We start from the raw sequence: 23023 nt of genomic DNA, 5'->3' as shown, positions 1-23023 counted from the left end.
GAAATATTCAGAAAGGGATTTGAGGTAACACTCTAATCAGAATGATGAACGAGGCAGTTCACTGTTTTAGACTGAATATCCTGTATTATTGTTTGTGTTGTTTAACAATCTGCTTAAGTAACACCATGTACAGACTGCTGTCCCACAAATGAAAATAAGAGCTATCTCTTGAGGCTACCTCAGTGGGAAAAGTTAGGTAAAGGCTGCCTGACAGCAGTGTTACATGGTAAAATAATGGCATTGCTTGGAAGAGAAACTGGGGCCCTGGTCCTGCAAAAAACATACATATGAGCTTAACTTTAAGGACTTGTGGGTCCCTTTGGCTCTCAAGTTAAGCATTTATGTAAGTGTTTTAAAGGATAAGGCTCTAGACCTCCTGACTCTTAGTCCATTTCTCTAAACTGATCAATTGGGAATTTTCTATTGAAATCACTAAATTTTATGTCTTTATTTATTTTGCACTTGTAATGTAAAATCTACCTAACAGAAGTTTTGGAACCTTGATGAGAAGCAGCCTCTTCCTTTTATTACCTAGACTGGCAGCAGAATCCTTCTCATACTGGGGAAGAGGGCCTTGAGAGAGAATGTTTTTAGATGGGGAGAGTAGGTAATAGCCCTCCTCCCAGTGCCACCACTTCTACCTAATAAATATGCCTTTCTTTAGCACTCTAAATGGAGAGATACGTGTGGAAGGGAATGGAAGAATGGAAAAGGGATACAGTCATAGGGTCTCTCTCCAATCCTTGTGTCCATTGAAACTCCACAGAAAACAAGAAACCCCCCCACTTCGTCACACCTTGTAAAAAATAAGCAAAAAGTAAATAATACTTGCACAGACTGCTGAAGCTGAATCAGCTCAAAGCTGGGGGTAAATATTTTATGAAGATTTGCAGTGTCCCCTTGAGGGGGGAGGAAGGGTAGAAGCTCTAAAAATTCTTGACATTTGTGAGGAGGGAGGAGATAAACCTAATTATAGTGCTTTCAGTGCTGCCTCCTCTGTTTTCTCAGAACATCCTTATAACTCCTCAGGGGTTGTCTTTGTTTCCAGCAAAACAGCCTCTTATTAGTTGGAAGGCAAACATAACGATAACCCACAGAAACAAAATCAATGTAATCTCTGACCTACATGATTATCTAGAGATGGGCCATATTTTCAGACCTGCTCCATCACTCATCCATGAACTCAAACTTTAAGGTTTGACAAAGTTTTGATTAGCCCCACCACCAAAGGAGAATGAGATGGGGGAAGTCCACCATGGTTATTATTCTATCTTTAGAATAATAACCATGGTGGACTTCCGATTTTCTACTAGGCCCTTCTCCTCACAAACACAGCCCTCATCTTTGCTAGACAGCAGGGAGGGCCTAAAGGTCCTCTGATAACCTTTCTGTGGGCCCCCACTGCCACTAAACTGAAATCTCATATACTCTTGGCTACGCAATATATTATGGTATGTATCATCTCAGAGTTTGAAACACTACAGAGGGTCAAACAAAGAATCTAGCTTCCCCACAAACTAGCAGTCAAGAGAGGGGAATTGAGCCACACATGTTCTCCCAAAGACAAGCATCCAGGATGAGGGACTTGTTTCCAGCCAATATGCCACATAGGATAATGCCCTCAGGCATCACCAAGATCATTAATGAGAGGGGTTAGGGATTTTGGACACTAGAAGAAACCAGGATCTGTGTAGGGATCTAACTGAAAAAAGAGTCTGAGTTTTGTCTAAGAGGAGGGAGGGAGCTATTTGAGAATCACGCAAGAAACAGGACAGGCCCTCAGAAAAGGCTGGGTACAAGTCAGATTGTCACAGGGAAATCTTGCCATAGATAAAATTATTCATTTTCATAATTAAAACAGATTTTTCAAAACAAAATTACAGCTCCCCCCACCATAGAAACAGCGCCCCATTTTTATCAAAAATTCAAAATAAACATGATTTTTTTTCTTTTTTAAATGTACCCCATGAAAACATATCTCGCTGGAAGTAGTGAGTTGTTTTTTTTTTACAGACTCTGACAGCATCCAATAGCTGCTGACTCCTGGATATGCTCTTATTTGATTTTCTTTCTAAAAAAAAATTTACCGGTGGCAGAAAGATTAGTCTGACTCTTGTAAGACAATGCCAAATGTACTGCCAAAAAAAAAATAATAATAAGGCCGCAGCAAGAATCTTTGTTATTTTGGAATCCAAATGTTCCTGCCTCTAGACCTCCCTGTGACCCACCTGTCAGAAAAGACATTTATTTTCTCTTCTGTAGAATGTCCTTGTCAAGCAAAGACTGATAAGGGGTGTTTGGTGTCTGTTTTAATTAAGGTGAAAAATGTTTAGGAATGCTCCTTCCTGAAAATGGTACTAGTGCAAGAGTTACCAGCCTTCCACCTCTGCCCTCTGCCCTAGCCTTCACTCCCATTCTATCCCCACATGTTAATGCATTAACTGCAACAAAAACAAACAAACAAAATTAAAAGTCTACACCACACTACCGGCTCACTTGGTGCGTGCCTACATGAGCAGCTAGCCTCACTGATGTCAATGGGCCTACTCAAGGGAGTATGTACATAGCTCTATGTACATAGCTCCTCTTTCACTGTTGTAACCCTTGTCTTTCTCCCCCCCCCCCCCTTCGTTTATTATTGCCCCTTTCTTCGGTTGTAGTTAGTGGGAATTGTGGGTACTTAGCAGTGCCCAGGATTGGGCCCTTTGACTCTAAACTCATGTGGCAGGCACCTTTTTCTTAATCTGTAAAGTGCCATGCGTAACTGTGGCACGGTAGAAATGACTAAAAATATACCATCACTACCACTGGGTACTGCACTCAGAGGCTGAAAGACTGACACTGCTTTGCTCTCTAGAATTTCTCTTAATAACTTGTTCATCATTCAAAAGAATTAATTGACACCATCTGTGTGTATTCAGTGCCCTAACTTTAGCTGACACAGCAAATAGTTTAAATTGCCCTTCATGTTCCTTCTCTGTTTTTTTTTTTTAAAGGTACATTAACACAAGAGAGATCCTTTAAGCTAATGGCTAAAGAATGTGCCTTGAGCTCTGTGTGAATGCCTAATGGCTTCAACTGTTTGTTTAAAGGCAAAAACAATACTTCTGCAAGATGGCCCTCCCACTTGCCTGTGATAGGCTACCAAAAATAGCAACAGCCTGTGTCACTAGAAAGGGCAAAGCCTTCTGAAATAGAAACAAAGTTGTTCACAAATCACTCTGTGCCATACACTCTGTAAGCTTCTGTATCACGCTGCCATGAGGAAAATAACCTGTGCGTTTGTTGGCAGCACAGGACGGACAATTGCCCTGTGAAGTGTTTCTACCCTGAAGTGTGGAATAGAGCTGTTAAACGGCAATGGTACCTGTGCAGAATGCGGAGGACCTCAGCCAGCAGTGCAGGAAAATGAGAACAGGGGAGAGTGATGATAACAGAGGTGACAGCAGCAGCAACGCCAACCTACACAAGCTTCCCACTCAGACAGGTAATGTGGCACAGTTTGAATGCCAGCTGTGACTGAATGACAATAGGAGCAAATATATGTAAATAACATTCGGGTTTGGAGGAAAATAGCCTGGCAAAAGCCAGGAGAGTCTAAATTAACACTGTCCGTCTGCTCCCTAATTCCTGGCATTGCAAGAGAGGGAAAATGTGAGCAAAGAACGAAGTGTCACCTTTCCCTTTGAATGAGGGTGTTTGAAATACTTTCCCCAGAAGGCCTTGATCCTACAGCTCATGGATGCACCCTCTAATGTGTAAATCCTTCTCCTTTTGCAGATTAGTCACCTGAAAGATCAAAAGAGCCACTGATGCCCACAATGTCTATTCTATTGTGACCCATGCACACTAAAGACCAAATTCAACCCTCCCCGTGAAATCACTGGAGCTCATTGACTCCAATGGGAGTTGCACCTGCTTATGGCAGTTTGACTTTGGGTCTGCAGACTAGGAATCCAATATAAAATTACTACTGAAAAAAATATTTGCAATCATAGAACAACTTTAATCCATCTGCACTTTGCTGTTTTAACTGTCAGTTTCTCCCAGCCTCTGGTGTAACACATTTTTTACACCTAGAGATTCTTTTACTGAGATCAGAAGGAGGTGACACAAAATCGTTACATTCTGTTACCATGATTTAAAGCTGAGGCAGAAGAAAGAAAACATTACTGTAAGCCAGAGAGGGCTATGCCTGAGTTAATGTTCGCTTAGAAATAAATGAATTGAAGTGAACTAACTAACCCAAATATGTTAAGATATTATTGGCACAAATAATATTGTTGGAGTGTAATAAAAAGTTATTGATGAGGCCAGCAATATCCACTGATATCTGGGATCACAGGGAAGCTAAGGTTAATGAACAAAAAGCCATTCAGTTTGCAGACACACTATTGAACTATTGTTTTTACAATCTGTACATTATTTATGCAACATAATCTTCAGGTTACAATGTACCCAGTACCCAATACTTTCCAACACCTCAGTCTTTTGCACTAACGCAGCCACAAAGCGTGAACTGGGTTGGGTTTTCTTTTTGTTTTTGTTTTCTTTTTCAGTGACATAACAATTGTACAAATTGTAGTTTTAAAGTACTGTATTTTCAGCAAGATTTTTAGAAATTATTGTTAAAGGGCTGTAGAATTATGAATATATGAAATATATTTTTCACCAGCTGGCCTGAAAATAATCTCCAGTTTAAAGGATCCATATCCTTCTGAACTGTTTTAACTTCCATGGGAAAGTAAAACTTATTTTCAACCCTCTTGAATCCAGTCTAACTGTCCAGCTCTCAGAGGAAAAAGAAAGAGATAACCAGAGGGAAATGAAGGAATACATTGTAGAAATCTCTAAAAATTACTTAAAATCAATTTTCCATATACATATTGCAGTTTTAAGGTTTGATATCTCATGATCTACCAAGGCTACAAATAAATGCCTTGTCCCATTGGAGAGGGGGAATCCCATTATGTCATATAGTCATATCTATGTGACAAACTCCTTTTATCATGCACTTTTGACTGCCTGATCTATTTACCATTAACCTATTTTTGACAGAACTGCACCCAACTTTCCAAATCTCTGGATAGTTGCAAATAGCGAACACTTTAAACAAACAAACAAACAAACAAACAAACAAACCTTTCCAAAAGCTGTTTACTTCTTTCCCAGAAATGTGGAATTTCTCACCCCAAATTACCCTTGAGACAGTTCAGGAAGGTGAGGGATTGAAAAAACAACCCATCTATTTCCAGACATTATGAAAGTGGGCTGGATTTGTACCAGGGGCTCAGTGATGAAAGATTCCACATCCCATAACCAACATATCCTGTTTGGGGCAGCAATTTCCTTCTGTCTGCATTGTGGGCATTACTGTACTACAAATAATAAATTATAACAACAAAATCATTTTATTTACATTTTTTTTAAAATTGTGTCATTATGGAGACAGAGAAACTGAAATGTGCCTTTTGGAGTAATTAAAAAACAATGTAGAAACATTTGTGCACAAAAGGAATCTCCATGCCTGGAGTAATCTCAGATGTGAAGCTGCTGTGATGTGCTGGACAGGGTTCCGAAATGCCCATAGTCAGGAGCCTGCTACAAATTGAAGGGCAGATAAGGATGGTTTTACCTGCCTCTGACGGAATCACTTCCCCCCCCCCCCCCCCGAATGCTTATAAACCTTCCCTGCGAGAAATGACTTACCTGTGCATCTCATAATATACAGTTACCTTTGAAATGGCTCAGATTGCACCAAATGACAGGTTAAAAAAATTATGGGGAAGGATGCACACCCTCCATAACATCTTCATCCCCCATCTCTACCCCTAATTTCAATTACACATTCTGAACTCTAGGCAATACTGTTACTATCCTCAGTCTGATTTTCAGGAACAAAGCATAAACATTTTAGAAAATGCTCTTAAAGATAGGTTTGTTTGTCAGGCAGTGCTGCTTTCTTCCTTGGTTGTGAGAAAGCATTTTTGTTGAAATGGAAAAACAAATGAATAGCTTTCTCAATCCTTTTTATTTTTAGTCACACACCCATTTGCCATGGGGTTTATCCAGAATTTTTTACAGAAGCCTCCCATTAATATATATATATTAGCAGCACATGACAGTGAATTGCTATATATATTTTACGGTTCTCACAAAAACAAAATAAATATATATATTTTTAAAAGAAGCGTTTTTAAAGGGAATGTCTAAAACCCTCTCTGCCCAGAAATATCACAAAAAGCCTGTATTTAAAAGGAATGTCTGTAAAACTACTGGAAGTCTAAAGCAAAAGTCACATTGAAGTCAATGGGAGTTTTGTCGGGGAAAGACTTGAAGCTTGTCTTCACATACAGCACTACAGATGCGCAAGTGAAGATGCTACTACGCCAACAGAAGAGCTTCTCCCGTCAGCATAGTTAATCCACCTCCATGAGAGGCGGTAGCTGTATTAACGGAAGAAGCTCTCCCGTCAACAGAGCACTGTCTACACCGGGAGTTAGGTCGGTATAACTACGTCAGTCAGGATTTTTGACACCCCTGAGCAATGTAGTTATACCAATATAACTCTATAGTGTAGACCTGGCCTGAGTGGAAGCTGAGTAAAGCTCTCAGGATTTAACCCAATGAGAATTTTGCCCAGGACTGAGTATGGTAAGGGACATTAAGATTTGGCCCAGTAATAATAAAAACACGTATAGGCTTCCGGGAAAAGCAATGACTGCAGATTAAATGTGATTCACGTAGAACTGCTGAGAGAGTTTGCTGCTGAGATTGTAGAATGTTCTATTTGCCCCTTTCATGCCAGAAGGTGCTGTACATTCAAGGGCCAAATTTGAAAAGGCAGCACAATTCATTTCAAAAGGCTGCCAGGATTGACAGATGATAGGCTCATCTGCAGAACTGTGGTGGGTGGGGGGGGCACTGTCAGACAACAAACGGGAACCAGAGGCTTCCCTAAAAATTAAAAACCTGCTCTACTGGTGTAACTAGCTGTTCCCAAACCTGCTTGGGGGAAGAGAGAGGAGGTGAGAGTTGTAGATCAACAGTGTAACACAAGTTTCCGCAAGTTTGTAAAACTGGGTAGATCTAATAACATGATCGTCAGGCCCTCTAGGAGGTTCTCCAACTAGTAGTGAAAAAACAAAGCTAACATTTAAAATTACCAATACAATAACCATCCTATTCTTATTAAACATTGGCATGCATCAGTGGTGCACAACCTTTGTGGCCTTGAGTCCCACACTGGTAACTTCCAAGCTGTCTGAGGACCATTCCAAACTGGCATACTTTTTTTAATCAAAAATAATTTATTTTAAAATAACCATAATATTTATCCCGGGGGCACAAGTCTTATTTCTGCCCCCACTGAATTCCTCCACCAGGGCATAACTGAAGGATTTCCCCCCCCCCCCCCAGCACTACTACTGTATTAAAAGCAGAGGATGAAAGGTGGGAGAAGGTTAGTTTCTGCAGTGAGGTTAACACCTGTATCACATATGTATACCATTAGCCAGATTTGTAGCAGGTGTAAATTGGGGTTGCTCAGTTGAAGCCAATTTATATCCCCTGAAGATCTGGCCCACAGATGTTTCCAATAAACCTATTGGTCTTGGATACTGTAGGCATAAATGGAGAAAAAAGTATTGGGTATAGTGCAGAGGAGATCACAGCAATTGAAAATAAATACAGAGCTATCCATTACTTTCAGATGGACTAGGTATCTTTCTACCATACACCACTCTCCAGCCAAGTTGACTGAACTATTCATCCAAACCTGCCCCAAAAGAATTAGTTGAAATACTGTCTGCACTATGTTGCAGAAGCCACTTCCCACTGGTACATGAGCTCTCTGCAACTAACTGGAAAATCAGCAGTCAATTCACTTGGCCTCCAATTGTATGGTAGCCAACATCATGCTGAGAAGAAAAAAAAAAAACCCAACTGTGCTGAGTGGAAGAATTAACCCAACAATAATAAACTAGATTTATCCATCAAAGGCTAGGGTGCAAAGGCTTCACAACAAGCAGAATATGATCAGTTACATCTTTCTTGTAGTAATAAACAATGAATTTCAGTTGTATAAAACACAGTTTATTTTAAAGTGGAGATACAATGCCATATGTTTCCATTTTGTCTATTCTATCACCATCTGGTTTTTATTCCCAATGGTGCAGCCATCAGAAACTATATGAAACAGAGGTGATGCTCCCATTGGGGGCCCTAATCAGGAATATTTTTAGGGACCTCCCCACACACAACACGTACTAATAATTAATTAGGGAGCCCCCTTGAGCTGCTCGGGCTCTAAGCAATTGCTTAGCCTGTTTATGCCTAGTGCTGGTTCTGATGTGAAATATCTGATCTTTTTGTTACAAAGAACCCAAGGATTAATGATGAGTGAATCCCAAAGTGTTCAGAGGTTTGCACCCCAAAATTTGGCTTATCTGAAATATCCAATCTATCTATCTGGAGCAGCAAAACTGGGTTGGAAATCTTAGTCTGGTTCCCAGTGGATAAGTGTCCACATTACAAAGGAACACCCCCAAAATCAGCAGCCTTAGCATTCTCAGCAAGGCCAGAGATTTAATGGGAGTCCAGGATAAACTATATTCTCCCATGTAGGGGTGGTCCCTCCAAGGTGGGATTGAAGCACTTTGGTTAGGAAGTATGTACTATTCTTGTCTATAATATACCAACTGTGTGGATAAGGGTTCTAGGGCTGTCAGTCTGATGCCTTTCGTGGTGACTAAATTCAACTTAGGAAAAATGTTGGAAATTTAAAAGGAAAAAATGCTTTCTTGGCAAAAGCCTCTTTATTGGATGTCTGTTCCATTGTCACTGTTGGGCAGGCTTACTTATTTAGGGTCTGATCTAAAAACCAGTGAAGTCAAATGAGAGCTGGACAAATTTATGAGTGTGATTGTCTGATGGGGTTGCTTGTGATGGTAGTGGACACGGCTCAACAGCCCTGGGGTTGGCCCATTTCTTGTTTACATCTTACGTTTCTAAAAGTTAATGTGTGAGGGCTTCAGCTGACCACTTGCAGGGGTCAGGATTGGAAGGGATTTCCCCCAGCACCAATTTATTTTTATCTTCTTCTTCTGGAAAATCAGGGATGGCCACGGCTGGAGATGGAACACTGGACAGAGAGCACCACGGCTCTGAGATGGTGCCGAGCATTCTCTCTCTCAAGTGCTTGGCTGGTTGGTTTTTGCTCACATTCTCAGGGTCTAACTGATCACCATATAAGGAGTCAGCAGGTGGCAGTGACTTTGGGGTTTTTTCCTTCTCCTGCACTGTGTGGGTGTGGGTCGCTGGCCAGTATTATCTGCGTATATCTCACTTACTCATTCCCCAGGCACTGGTGCACCTTGGTCCCTCCTATTCTCTGTCTTGGCACATAATAGTCTAGTCTCCTGTGGGCCATAATACTTTGGTCTAATTTCAGGGCTTGTCATCATGTACAGCACTACGGCAGCACAGCTGCACCACTGTAGCACTTTAGCGAAGATGCTACTACGCTAACAGGAGAGCGTCTCCCATTGGCATAATGAATCCACCTCCCTGAGGGGCGGTAGCTATGTTCACAGGAGAAGCTTCCCCACCAACACAGCACTGTCTACATGGGGGTTTAAGTCACTCAGGGGTGTGAATTTTTCACATCCCCGAGCAACGTAGTTATACCAATATACGTCTGTAGTGTAGACCTGGCCTCAGTCGTTGGGCTTAATATGCAGGTGCTGGGTAATGTTGGTGGCCTGTGATATACAGGAGGTCAAACTAGATGATCTAGTGCTCCCACCTGGCATTAAACTCTATAACTGAATGGGAGTCTTTCTGTTACTTCAATGGGTTTGGGATCAGGTGCTTAAGAGATACTAAAAATAAAGGGGAAAAACTAAGTGTATTACATGATATATTTTTTCCTGCTTTCGGCAATGTCACTAGATATAACCAATGTTGTTGGGTTCTTCTTCGTTTGATCATATTGTTTTTCCCCAAACTGAGACCTTAGAACAAGATTTTGAAGACAGATTTATAAAATAACTTTATTATTGATGATTAGAATGGTACAGAGCTCATTTTTGTTTTTCTTCTGTAATTCCAGGATGCGGAACGTTTACTTTTCTGTCATCTGCCATTGCTGCCATCAGTGGATTCCTAATGGGTTATGAACTGGGACTCATCTCTGGGGCTCTTCTTCAGCTAAGCAGTATACTAGCACTTTCTTGCAAACAACAGGAAATAGTCGTAAGCTCCCTCCTCATTGGGGCCTTACTAGCCTCACTTACTGGTGGATTCCTAATAGACCGATTTGGAAGGAGAACTGCGATTATTATAGCATCTTGTTTACTTGTACTGGGAAGCCTGATCTTGATACTCAGTACATCATATGGCATACTTATTGTAGGACGGATTGCTATTGGCATTTCAATATCATTATCCTCAATTGCAACATGTGTATATATCGCTGAGATAGCCCCACAGCATAGAAGAGGCCTGCTTGTATCATTAAATGAACTTATGATTGTGATTGGCATTCTTTTTGCCTACATTTCAAATTATGTATTCGCCAATGTTTCCCATGGCTGGAAGTATATGTTTGGCCTTGTGATACCAATAGGTGCCTTGCAAGCTATTGCCATGTATTTCCTTCCACCGAGTCCTCGGTTTCTTGTTATGAAAGGTAGTGATGAAGCTGCTAGCAAGGTACTGGGAAGGCTAAGGGCAACTTCAAATACTGCTGAAGAACTCACTGTGATCAAGTCTTCTTTGAAAGATGAACATCAGTACAGTTTCTTGGACCTGTTTCGTTCAAAAGACAACATGAGAGCCCGAATGCTAATAGGCCTCACACTAGTGTTTTTTGTGCAAACAACAGGGCAGCCTAACATTTTATTTTATGCATCCACTGTTTTGAAGTCAGTTGGGTTCCAGAGCAATGAAGCAGCTAGCTTGGCCTCAACTGGAGTTGGAGTGGTTAAAGTGGTTAGTACAATCCCAGCCACTGTTTTTGTGGATCAAGTTGGAAGCAAAACCTTTCTGTGTATTGGTTCTTCTATTATGGCAGTGTCACTGGTCACCATGGGATTGGTGAATCTTAATATACACATGAATTTCACTAATATCTGTAGAAACCAGTTCCTGGAAGATTCCATTTTTCATGGACCAGGAAACATGAGTGCCAGCAACGAGAGTCTCAAGGAGCAGTTTGCTGGTATGCCTTCCCAGGGCAGAACATCACTAACCACGCTGAGAAAATTTGAAATTGCTAAGGAGGAGGAGCAGAACAGCACAGCCTTGGCAGGAGGAAGGACCTCTGCAGCAAGCCAAACAGCATCCCACATAGTAATAGACACTGTGGAAGTTCCAGCTGCTCTGAAATGGCTGTCTTTGGCCAGCTTGCTTGTTTATGTTGCTGCTTTTTCCATAGGTCTTGGACCAAGTAAGTATTTCATATTTTTTATTCCTTTTAATGATTTATTTAAAAGTAAATTAAGCACTGGTGTAAGATGCCCATGTTGACATCACTGGAAATTGAAGTTCTCAATCCACAGAACAAACATCACAATAAGCAGCAGTATGTGTTTCAACCATGCTGCTCTGCCAACAGACTCTGATCCTATTCTGGAGAAACCAATTCAAGGCGTGCGAGAGAGCAATTCAGTCTCCATTGCCCAGTCAGTCTTTGACCTCTCTGCTAAGATCGCCACTAGAGGCCCTAATAGTGATGAGGGCATGTTACCACTACAAAGTAGGTTGAGAAATTTTAAAATAGGGCTATAGAATATCCAACCAACGGTAATTTTCAGGGTGAAATCCTCGCCCCATTGAAGTCAATGGCAAAGCCAGGATTTCACCCTCAGTCACTGCCAACTGGTGTTGATTTGAATCAGCGACCTATAAGTGAAAAACTCTGTATCCCATTGACTGTGTGTCCAGAGCCATTTTTAATTCCCCACACTCCACCCCTTTTCTTTTCTTTTTTCTTACCATGTAAACGATACTACATAAGCTATACTGTGATGGCTCATAAACCCAAATTAAAAACATATTGCTAGATGCTTCAAATAAGCATAGCATCCCCAACTCGACAGGAGCTACACCTATTGACTCCAGCTGAGGTTCTGTCTCTCTGAGCATGTAGCCACACTGACCATGTAATCCAACCTACTGCTAGGAAATGGAAAACATTTAATCCTATTGAGTAAACTCTCTTGGCCCATACACTTCCTATCCTGAACAGACTAAGCAACAAAAAAGTTAAGAATTGTTCAATCTATAAAATATCAATTTAAACCAAAGCGAGCTTTTAGAAAAAACACCACAACAGGGTTCTCACTAATGACTAAAGACAACTTTCCTGTCATTCCCATTCCCAGTGACTAAAACTACTCTTTTCCTTCTTCTTTTTCACAAACTCTTTCATATTATTTTACCCATCAGATTGATTTTTTTAAAAATCAGATTGTAAAATGTGCATGCACAAAGCCCATTATTTATTAACAGACTTTGTGTGCCTGTGTGCCCTGACACAAAAATGGCTTGGAAACATAGTGTACTCCTTGCAGTTAATTATGACAAAGAGTTTACCATGAGCATAACAACCCTACTGTCATACTAAAGGCAAAAAAGTGAAGACAAAACCAACAATAGTTATTTATTTAGGATAAATAGCTCACTAGGATAGCTGCCTGAGATAAACATTCATTGCCAAGAGGGACCTAAGGGATAGCAGTTTGATAATTTTCAGAGTAGCAGTCGTGTTAGTCTGTATCCGCAAAAAGAACAGGAGAACTTGTGGCACCTTAGAGACTAACAAATTTATTTGAGCATAAGCTTTCATGGGCTAAAACCCACTTCATCGGATGCATGTTTACTTCAGCATACTTTAGTACATTATAACCAGTCTAAGGGCTAGATTCTGTTCTCAGTTACACTGGTATAAATCCTGAGTAACATCACTAAAAAGAGTTACTTCAGATTTACACCAGTGTAACAGAGAGCACAAACTAATCCTAGAATAGCAACCAGTAGGGAAGCATCACAATTTCAATTCCTATTCCATTAACAAGTTTTCTTAAAACAAGGAATTAAAAGGTTCTTCAAATGGAACAAAATGTGGACATCTATTTTATTGGAAGGGGCAACTTATTCTAGCATCGGGGATGCAATTGAGTGTGCTTTCCACAGACATTTGAGTTCTAGGGACTTTAAAATAGATAGGTTTGAACAAGGGCACTTTTGCAATGTACACTGGTTATGAAATAAATGTGCTGGTGTATCTATACGGTGTAGTAAGTCAGTGTCCAAGGCTCAGTTAAAACTGATTAAATACAGAAAGTTCAGATTAACTGAATCAAGGAATTGCTGGAGTCTGTAAATAATAGAAGGTTTTATATATTGTAATTATATGTGCCGTGGCTGAAAGGCAGGATAAGGATTGAGTTTCATATGTAACTCCTGGCTTTTCTGCTTGCAGCTCAAACCCTTTAAAGATATTTCAAATGTTTAGATTTCGTCTGTTAAATTCAATTTTCTTAGTGTTAGCTTTTTAAAAAAAACAATCCCTCAATTATAAAAATTGGCCCATTTAAAATGTTTGGATTACTCATCCCCTCAACCTGTTACACACTGGCTGCCAAATTGTTACTTTTAAACCACAATCCATGTGGGAAAGGGAGGGGCCATGCCACAGTATAAGTTCCAGAACATTCTGACTGACAAAGCCAGACAATCTCCATGGGGCCCCCAGATGGTGCAGACAGTAGTGGAGGTTTCACTACCTTTTCAATGATTGCAGCATGCAACTTCCCTTCCATGTCTGGCTTGCTCCGTTGGTTGATATGAAGGAGGGGAGCTGGGGATGACCTCACTTGGCATCTGTATTCTCTCTTGAGTAATTAGCACCCCCAGGCAGATGGGATTGTGCCTAGCCTTGAAAGGGGCAGAAGGTTTCCACCACCTCATCCAGTGGGACAAAGCTGGCCACAATAGCCTTCTATTTAGAAAATATATGATATTTAGAGTATGTGTAGTTCAAATTCTTATGGAGAGTACATATGAATCCATCTGGAACATGGCAGTACATACATCGGACATATTATTCCAATCCAGCTCTTTAATCTTCCTTTTTTCCTACTGTGCAAGGAATTTTGGCTCTAATGTGAGTCCAGTTATTGCTTAAGCTTTCTCAGTAGCCATTTTTTGTTTTATATTTTGTACCTCAGTGGTTTCTTCTTTTTACCAAATTACCAGAAGCAATTAGATTTTCTTATGAACTGATTCATTAAATATCACTGTCTATTACTGTTTATGAAAGCACTCAGACACAACCGTTATGAAAACAGATAGATTAAAGCCTTTTTGCATTATAAAAGAGTTGTAGACAAGAGAGCAGCTGTCTAGTCCAATTTTAATTCCAATATACTTTATATTTATATAAACAAGCCCTTATGCAAGATAAGAGGGGCAGCTTTATTTGTCTGTTTTGCATTAAGTTTGATGAAGTGCGATCCAACTTCTCGCTTACACTCGGTTTCAGACAATTATTAGGGTACATTACAAGCGCAATAAATCAGTGTTGCACCACACTGCAGGACAGCACACATTGTCTCGCTGACAATACTCACATAAGCACCATGAGCGCCTATTAACTAAGGTGCAGATGTTAGACATACTTGACACACCTTTGGTTTTTTTATTTTCTGTCATCAACATCTGGCATTTCAAAAAGGTCAAATGGGGAGGAGCCCCATTAATCAGGAAACAAAAATATGTGCACAGCAGATAATTATCAATCCATAGTGAAAATGAAGCTGCAAAGGGAAAGTGAGTGAGATGGAAACTTGTTTGATTTCAGTGAGTGTTTACAAAGAGATATGGGCCCTCAGGACCTATGTTCAGGCATAAGAACTTGCCATACACATAGGACATGAGAAATTAGAGCCTACAGATGACACTATGCCTAAACCAGAACACAGAACAGAGGTAGGATGCTGAGTTTAATGCTGTACATAGATGGATCACAGATAAGTTGCCTACATTGAAAGCTGGGTGCAATAGTAAAAATGTATTTAATAGAGACTAGGAAACAAACGTCTTCTATAGAGGGTATCTGCTCATGGTCACATTCTAAAGGAAAGAAAATTAATTGGAATAATAGAAAAGCAAGTCATATCTATGATGTGATAACCATTTGGGGACAGAAATAAAAAGTTCTTTGTTGTAAATAAAAGTAAACTCCATTGGTCACCATTAAGTTGTAAGACCGAGGCAATGGAAATTCCTGATGATGAGACTATTTTCCTAAGTGAGACCTGTGAATTTGAGTGTGATAATCCTGTTAGAATCATAGAATCATAGAAGATTTAGGGTTGGAAGAGACCTCAAGAGGTCATCTAGTCCAACCACCTGCTCAAAGCAGGACCAACCCCAACTAAATCATCCCAGCCAGGGCTTTGTTTTTTGTTTTTGTTTCTTCCCTGCAAACAACAAGGCTACTTTCAGACCTGATATAAGTGTGTACAGTTCCACACTAACAGTAATGGAATGACACCCGTTTACAAAGGATCAGATTCTTTGTCCCAGTCTGCTCCCTTTGTGCCACGTAGGACTGAAGCTCACGCTGCGCAAAGAGAATGGAAAACTCCAGTAAATCCCCTGCTGGGGATATTCCCAGCATCTGGAATTCACAAAGAAACAAACAAAAGTGATGGTAGAACCAGCTTCTATGTGTTCCACCCGACATCCTCTGGCCCAGGGGTTGTCTCATGGTTGAGGAGAGTGAGAGAATAGCCATATGAAGTGCAGTTATAGCCAACTGGTGTGTGATCTGTAGAGGCCCGTACCTAACTGGCATAAGTTAGAGCAGCATTCAGGCAGCTCAAACCTGCAGCAGGGCCAAGGCCAGGGCAGATTATTAGGTAGCCATAACCAGTTCCTGATGGCTTCTCGCTAAGATGGACAAAGCACAGAATGTATGGCAAGGTCCGAATTTATTCCAACTAGTGAAATTAAACTCATGGACATAGGAGCAATTCACAGTTTGAACAGAGCTGAGTTTGGGGCAATGGCAAAACTAACACAGATAAGGGGAATTCTGCATGTGATTCTGAAATTGCGGGGAAAAATAATTGTCCAGATGAGGTCTACACATTTCCCAGAGCTTGTAAAGCTGTGAAACTGCCAACACTGACTTCTGTTATAGAAACACCAGATGCAGATCACTTCTCCCAAAAGGTGGAGGGACTTTTTCTGCTGTTTAGGAACATCATTTGGCACTTATTCTATGGTGAGGAATGCTTTTATTGAAGGGGAGCATGAATAATTTTCTGCATTTTGGTTATATATATATATATATATATATATATATGTGTGTGTGTGTGTGTGTGTATATGTATGTAAACCCCCGCCCCCCAGCATGTTCTCTAAATACTTCTAAATACTTTCACAAAGTGACTCATCTTTCTAATGTAAAATCTTAACCTGTTTGCTTTGCAGTTGTAGAGGCTTTTAGGCAGTTGAACAATACACTTGAGGCCTAATCCTCTGCTGGTATAAATTAGTGCAGCTTCCTTGACTACAGTGGAGATGCAGTAATTTACACCAGCTGAGAACTTGGTCCTTTGTTCCCAAATATCATCCTCAATAAAATCTCACCTCTGGCTCTGTCCCTACACACACTACGGTGGCCTGATCTTGCACACACTGACTATGATGAGTACTGCTGACTACCTTGATTATTCCCATTGAAGATCTATTACAAAGTAGGCATTTGCAGGATCAGGCCCTATATTTGTATTTGTTATCATTAGTTAAATAGTGGGGTTTAATATCTGGGAGTCTTATCCTAAGAGTGGAATTGAATGTCCTTTACAGGGCTTCAGAGGAAAATTAATTTCCCAGTAAGCAGCTTTATAAAATCGCAAAGGCAAAGCCGACTTTAAGTTTTTGTTCTCAGGGATGGGTTTTTTAAAAAAATTAATAAGCCTAACGTTCACAAGTTGACATTTTCACCAAGAAATAAATGGACATTCTGTTAACCTCAGCCATTCGTTATTCAGCACTGGGAGAATAGAACAGAATTACATATCGATTATTCAGTTAATCACTTTTCCCCCTTAACTTCTAGAATCAGAATATGTTGTGTAGCTAAGCAAATGGGACCTAATCATGCCTCTGTGTCTGTGGAGTGGTCATGGCAATGCAATCACTGCACGAGGGGGAAGGGCAGTGTTGAGCTCAATTTCACAGTGGCCTTTGCATCCCACTATGCAGAAAGTGTTTGTGAGGGTGGTATAAGGGGACAGGGGAGGGCCTAGGCAGTTACTTGGACCCTCCCCCTTTCTGTCCCCACCTCGTCATGGAAGAAGTATGTAGAGGTCCAGTGCAGCCTCAGTGTTGCAGTAGCTGTCATGGAGCAACACCGCAGCTGCTCTGTAGGGAGAGAGGATTCCTATACTCACTCCCACCCATCTCCCGAGCACCCAACCTAGCTACTATGGCTTGGCAATGGGCCCAGTAAGATAAAAATGATTCTATTTGGACTCCATTAGGTGCCCTTTTGAATTAATTTGCATTGAACAGAAGATTTTTTCTCACTAATGTCGTCACTGTAGAGCTAACTGTGTGGTCAGTGCCAGGGTTACTTTCGCTCGGGACTGAGCAGCCATACTGCAAAGCCATACCTGAGTTACTGAGGGTTCATCTACACTTCGAGCTGGGACGTAATTTGCAGCTTGAGGAGACATGCCTGAGCTAGCTCTCATGAGCTAGCATGCTAAAATTAGAAGCACAGTCAGACCAACATAAGGGATGAGTGGGTCTCACAGCTCCATACCTGTCCTAGATGCTAGCTACGTACTTGGATAGCTCTCCCCTTCCTTTGCTGCTAGCCAAGTATCTACTTAGCATTTTGGATGTGTGTGTACTGGGGGTGGCTATCCCCTCCCGCTGCCGCAGCTACACTTATATTGTTAGTGTGCTCTCTCGATCAGAGCTAGTGTGATATGTCTCCTCAAACTGGAAAATACAGCTTCCAGCTGCAATGTGGACATACCCCGTCTTCTCACACTGGTGCTGCAGTCACCTGTGTGTGTTGCTAGGACTTCTGGGGGCATATCTCATGGTCCTTTATTCTGCAGTAAGCTGAGCCACTCTCTGTTTCTATCCCAGTGAATTGTAGGACAATGTGTCTGTCCTTCTGGGCAGACAGAGGGAACCGTGGAAAAGCACTGAAGGATTAACAGCACTCCAGTGATTTAGCCCACATCCATGGCACAAAGGGGAGGAGGGTTACTAGTTTGAGTGTAAGAACCACTTGGGTTTTAGCCTATATCTCAGGAGAGGCCAGTAGCCTAAGTGTAAAGTACCACTAAGCTCTGATGAGAGGATTTATGCGTGGATGGAGCCACATTAGGGGCAACCCAGTGAGAGCCTAAGTTAACTCTCCAATGAAGACATACTCTATGTAGGACCAATCTTTACTAGAGGCCTGTGAAATTTCTAATAATGAAATCTAACTAAAGCAGGATGAAATATAGCTAGCTTCAGGTTTTGCTGCAAACCCAAATTTGGGCCAGTTTTGCCAAACTCACCAAGAATGGGTTGAAATTCAGATGAGATGGAAGCCAAATTCAGAGTGAAACCAAGATCATTTATGCCTAATCTAGAAACTTCGGTTTTGGATGAGTTTTGCTGGGAGTTTCTGAGCTTATGTAAATCCAAAGACTTAAGGCAAGACGCAGGAGGCAGTGTGTGTGTATGTGGAAATCTGGTCAAAGCAGTGAAATATTAACCACTGGAGGAAATGAAAGGGACAAATCCCCATCCAGCTTTTTACTATTTTGGAGTAGTCCTCTTCAGTGCGGACACAGATCTCATGTGTTTTCATGTAGCTTAGAATAATTAACTTCCAAAAATCCCAAGTATCTGCCTGTACTGACATGCCCTTGCAAACCAAAACCATCATCCTTGCAGTAATTCCACTGAAGTCATTGGAGTTAAATCAGGGATGATATTGGCCCACTGCATTTTGCACATCTGTAATCATTAGTTTGACTTGTTACATGGTTTGAAGATGCTAAGTGTCTTGTTTTGTACATTTCTTTGGCATATTCCCTTCAAACACTTGGTGCAAATTTAAAACAGAACAAAATAGCCAGCTTCACTTCTGGCTTTGATCAACCCACTGATGTGATGACAAGGGTGATCCGCCATGCTTATATTTATGATCAAGCCACTATTTCCCTCCACCCCCAACATATTGCTGCAGAACCCAACTTTGACCAAATTTTAAATGGGGACATTGCGTCTCCTTCAAGACATTGGAAAATCTGGTAAAGAAAATAAGTGAGTGAGGATGCAGTGTTACTTGCACATCATTAGAGCTGTGCAAAGTTGAAAAATGTTTGTTTGGATCAAATGAAATGTTCCATTTCGTTTTTGCAAGGGGTGAATGCTTTTAAAAAGAAAACAAGTTAAATTCAAAACAAGTCATTTTGAATAAAAATATTTAAACATTTTTCAAAAATGTCAAAATGAAATGTTTTGATTTTTCAGGGTTTTTTCCCTGACTGAAACAATTCTGCAAATTTGACATTAATTTACAAAACGTTTCAGACAACCCAAATTTGCATTTTTCAGTGAAAAAAGTTTCAGCCTTAAAATTTTGCCCATCTGTAAACATAACCCATTACTCTCAGCAGTTGGTTTAGTTGGACATTATTCAGCTACAAAACAGTATAAGCCACATTGCCTTACAATAGATTGGAAGACATTGGTAGAAGCTGAGTGTTCTACAGCTCTCATCAATATCTCTGACACTAAGCAAAGTAACATTTCAAGCTTTTATAAGACATCAATTTACTATATTTGTTTATAGTGCACAGAAATTTAATGTTAATCATTCATGCTACAGTGTTCCCTTGTACATTTGTTTGAAGCATTGTATTTATGAGTTCATAAGTTTTACAAACTCTTCATGATCAGTTCACACAAATAAAATGTCCAGCGTTTACATGACTTAAAAAAAGCAAGGTGCTTAAAGTTAATCATGTGCTTAAGTGCTTTGCTGGATTGGAGCCAGAATGCTCAAACCTGGAAAATGTGTGTTTAATCAGTTTACAGCAGGGGTTCTCAAACTTCATTGCACCGCGACCCCTTTCTGACAACAAAAATTACTACACGACCCCAGGAGAGGGGACTGAAGCCTGAGCCCACTCAAGCCCCCCTGCCCTGAGGGCGGGGCAAAGCCCCAGGGCTTCAGCCCCATGCAGGGGGCCTGTAACCCTTGGGCTTCAGCTTCAGCCTTGGGTAATGGGACTTGGGCTTTGGCCCCAGACCCCAGCAAGTCTAAGCCAGCCATGGCGACCCCATTAAAATGGGGTTGTGACCCACTTTGGTGTCCCGACCCACAGTTTGAGAATAGGTTGACCAGATATCCCGATTTTATAGGGACAGTCCCAATTTTTGGGCCTTTTTCTTATATAGGCTCCTATTACCCCCCACCCCCTGTCCTGATTTTTCACATTTGCTGTCTGGTCACTCTATTTGAGAACCACTGGTTTACAGTATAGAAACCCCCATGCTCAAATGAAATAAAAAAGTGGCATATTTTAGGGTTATTTTTCCTAGAAAACAACTGATTCATCTTTTTATTTTGAGGTTCATAGCATAGCCAGCATGTACTGCAGAGTCATTTGAGAGTTTGCTCTGCTCTACTACACTGATGTTGTTTTGGATTTGATGTAGATAGAATTTATCCAATTCATTGTTCATGGGCTATTCAAATAACACCATATGTAGTCTTCATTTCATATTATGTCCACAGGCTGATAGGCTGCCGTGTAGTGAGAGCACATGCCAAAACACAAGAGAAAACACTTGCTGTGGATTGAACACCATCCATCTGCCAGCATTCAGTTTGAGTTTTCATAGAATACTTGATGCAAGTAAAGGGCCAGCTAGTTTGAATTATCCTTAGGTAGTCTGAAGCTGAATTATAAACATCAGAGAGCAGTGTGAGTTTTCTAAACTACTCCTAAAATAGATTAATCTGAGCCAAGGTGGTGGAATAACTAAATATTGTTCATTTTATAGCAAGAAAGGGATTTACTTAATCTATGCATGAGCATTGACAAATTTCATAGAAACAGGGCCGGCTCCAGGCACCAGGCAAGCAAGCTGGTGCTTGGGGCGGCAGCTTGTAGAAGGCGGCATTCCGCCCAATCCTAGGGCGGCATGGCCGCTTTTTTTTTTTTTGATTGGTTGGTTCGCCGATCCGGCCGCCCTGTAGGGGGCAGCGGTGTGGAGGATGGGAGCACCCTGCAGCAAGCCCGGCAGGGCAGCCCGTGTCCTTCCCTCCCAGCCGACCGGAGCAGTGTGGAGCCCTCCCGGCAGGGGGCATGGTGGGAGGGGTTGCGTGGCAGCGCCCAGCTGAAGCCCTGGCTGCCCCCCTTCTCTCCCTCCCCCCGCTAGCCGGGGCACATCTGCAAGGCAGGGAGTCCCCCTGCACCCTGGCTCTGGCTGCACCGCAGGTTTTTTGTTTTTGTTTTTGCTTGGGGCGGCCAGAAAGCCAGAGCCGGTCCTGCATAGAAATCATTTTTTTAAAAATGCTGAGATTCCAGAGTTTTCCCTTAAGTTCAATTAGGATTCAACTCTGCAAGGTGCTGAGTAGTCTGGCCCAATTCAGCAAATCACTTAAGCAGTTGTCAAGCTTTTAGCGCAGGAGGAGTCCCTCCCAGTGACTTCAGAGGGCCCACTCAAGTCCTTAAACTTTAACCTGTGATGAAGTGCTTTGGTAGATCAGGTTGAAGTGCTCAACACCCTGAAGGATGAAGCCCTTAGCTACCTCCAAACAAATGAGTTGCATGTTGAGAGCATAAACCCAATTCTGCTCTCAGTAATATATCCCTGTAACCCCACTGAAGTCAATGGATTGCACACGTGTAACAAAGGGCAGAATTTGGCTTTGTGAGAAGAGAATTGACAAGGAGTAAGGCTAGCTGCCTATTTCTATAAAAGACCTTCAGTACAATGGATTAAAACTTGATGCTATAATGTTAGGTGTTCTGACCCCAGTTCAGCACGGTATGTAAGCATGTGTTTAAGCTTTGTGTAATCCCACTGACTTCAATGGAACTACGTGTTCTTAAAGTTAGGCATGTGCTTAAGTACCTTGCATAAGCAGGGCCTCTGGTAGGTGCAAATCCAGTTCCATATTGCTATGCCATAGAGCACTACTTAGAAGCAGAACTGGTGTAGTTCCACTGTGCAAAGTGGGAGGTTGCATGTAAGGGAGCTGTGCAGGAGATGCACACAGGGGCTGAGAGGGATAGGACCTGGTTAGCTAACATGTATAAAGTGTTTTGAAGAGACAAAGCACTACATTTATGCTGAATGTTATTTAGTAGTAGCAATAGTAATGCCACTGACCCAAACTCATGTCGAATGAATTTTACAAATGCATGCAGACCATCTCATTCATATATATATATTATTGTAATAACAATACAGTCTAACATTTTATTTTTATGTGACAATGACATTTTCTTCTGCAAGGCAGCACACAAATAAAAATATAGAACCTTTTATCTGCTATCAAAAGGCCGCTATTAATTACTGAATGTTTGAATTTAACATTTGCCCTTCATGTAGTGTAGGTCAAATGTTACATTCAAATATGCAGTAAATAGTGGCCTTTGATTATCATAGTAAAGGTTTTACATTAATTTCACTTGACATTCATTGGAGCAAGTCTGTATGTGGTCTGTATGTGGTAATTCTGTGAAAAAGTTTTTTAAAAGTGTGTCAAATTCAACACAGTCCAGTTTCCACACTTGGGAAGATGATCTTTCAGAACTTCTTTGATCTTGAGAAGGCTTAGTACAAAAGCCCAGAGCAATTTTTATTCAATAGGACCCTAAGTACAAACACACTACTTGATTTCACCTGCAAAGATGAACACATCATATCAAGTATTGTAAGGTGACAAGGTGCGTGATGCCAAAAAAATATA

At 41.1% G+C, this 23023-nt stretch overlaps 1 protein-coding gene across 2 annotated transcripts in view; it reads left to right on the top strand.

Annotated features, from left to right (window-relative positions):
- Nucleotides 1–3172: 3172 nt before the first annotated feature.
- Nucleotides 3173–23023, top strand: part of SLC2A12 (solute carrier family 2 member 12) — a 37996-nt gene continuing 18145 nt past the window's right edge. Inside the window, exons 1-2 of one of the 2 annotated variants that reach the window (XM_005280299.4) lie at nt 3173–3487; nt 10112–11449. In XM_005280299.4, the coding sequence (XP_005280356.2) occupies nt 3361–3487; nt 10112–11449 (1465 nt within the window). In that variant the 5' untranslated portion in view covers nt 3173–3360. The remainder of the gene's footprint in view (nt 3488–10111; nt 11450–23023) is intronic. The other variant, XM_065588686.1, reaches the window with a different exon arrangement.

Source organism: Chrysemys picta, chromosome 3, assembly GCF_011386835.1.
Source record: "Chrysemys picta bellii isolate R12L10 chromosome 3, ASM1138683v2, whole genome shotgun sequence".
Taxonomy (NCBI): domain Eukaryota; kingdom Metazoa; phylum Chordata; order Testudines; family Emydidae; genus Chrysemys; species Chrysemys picta.
The sequence above is the reverse complement of the archived record's forward strand: the minus strand, read 5'-3'. Positions and strand labels throughout refer to the sequence as shown.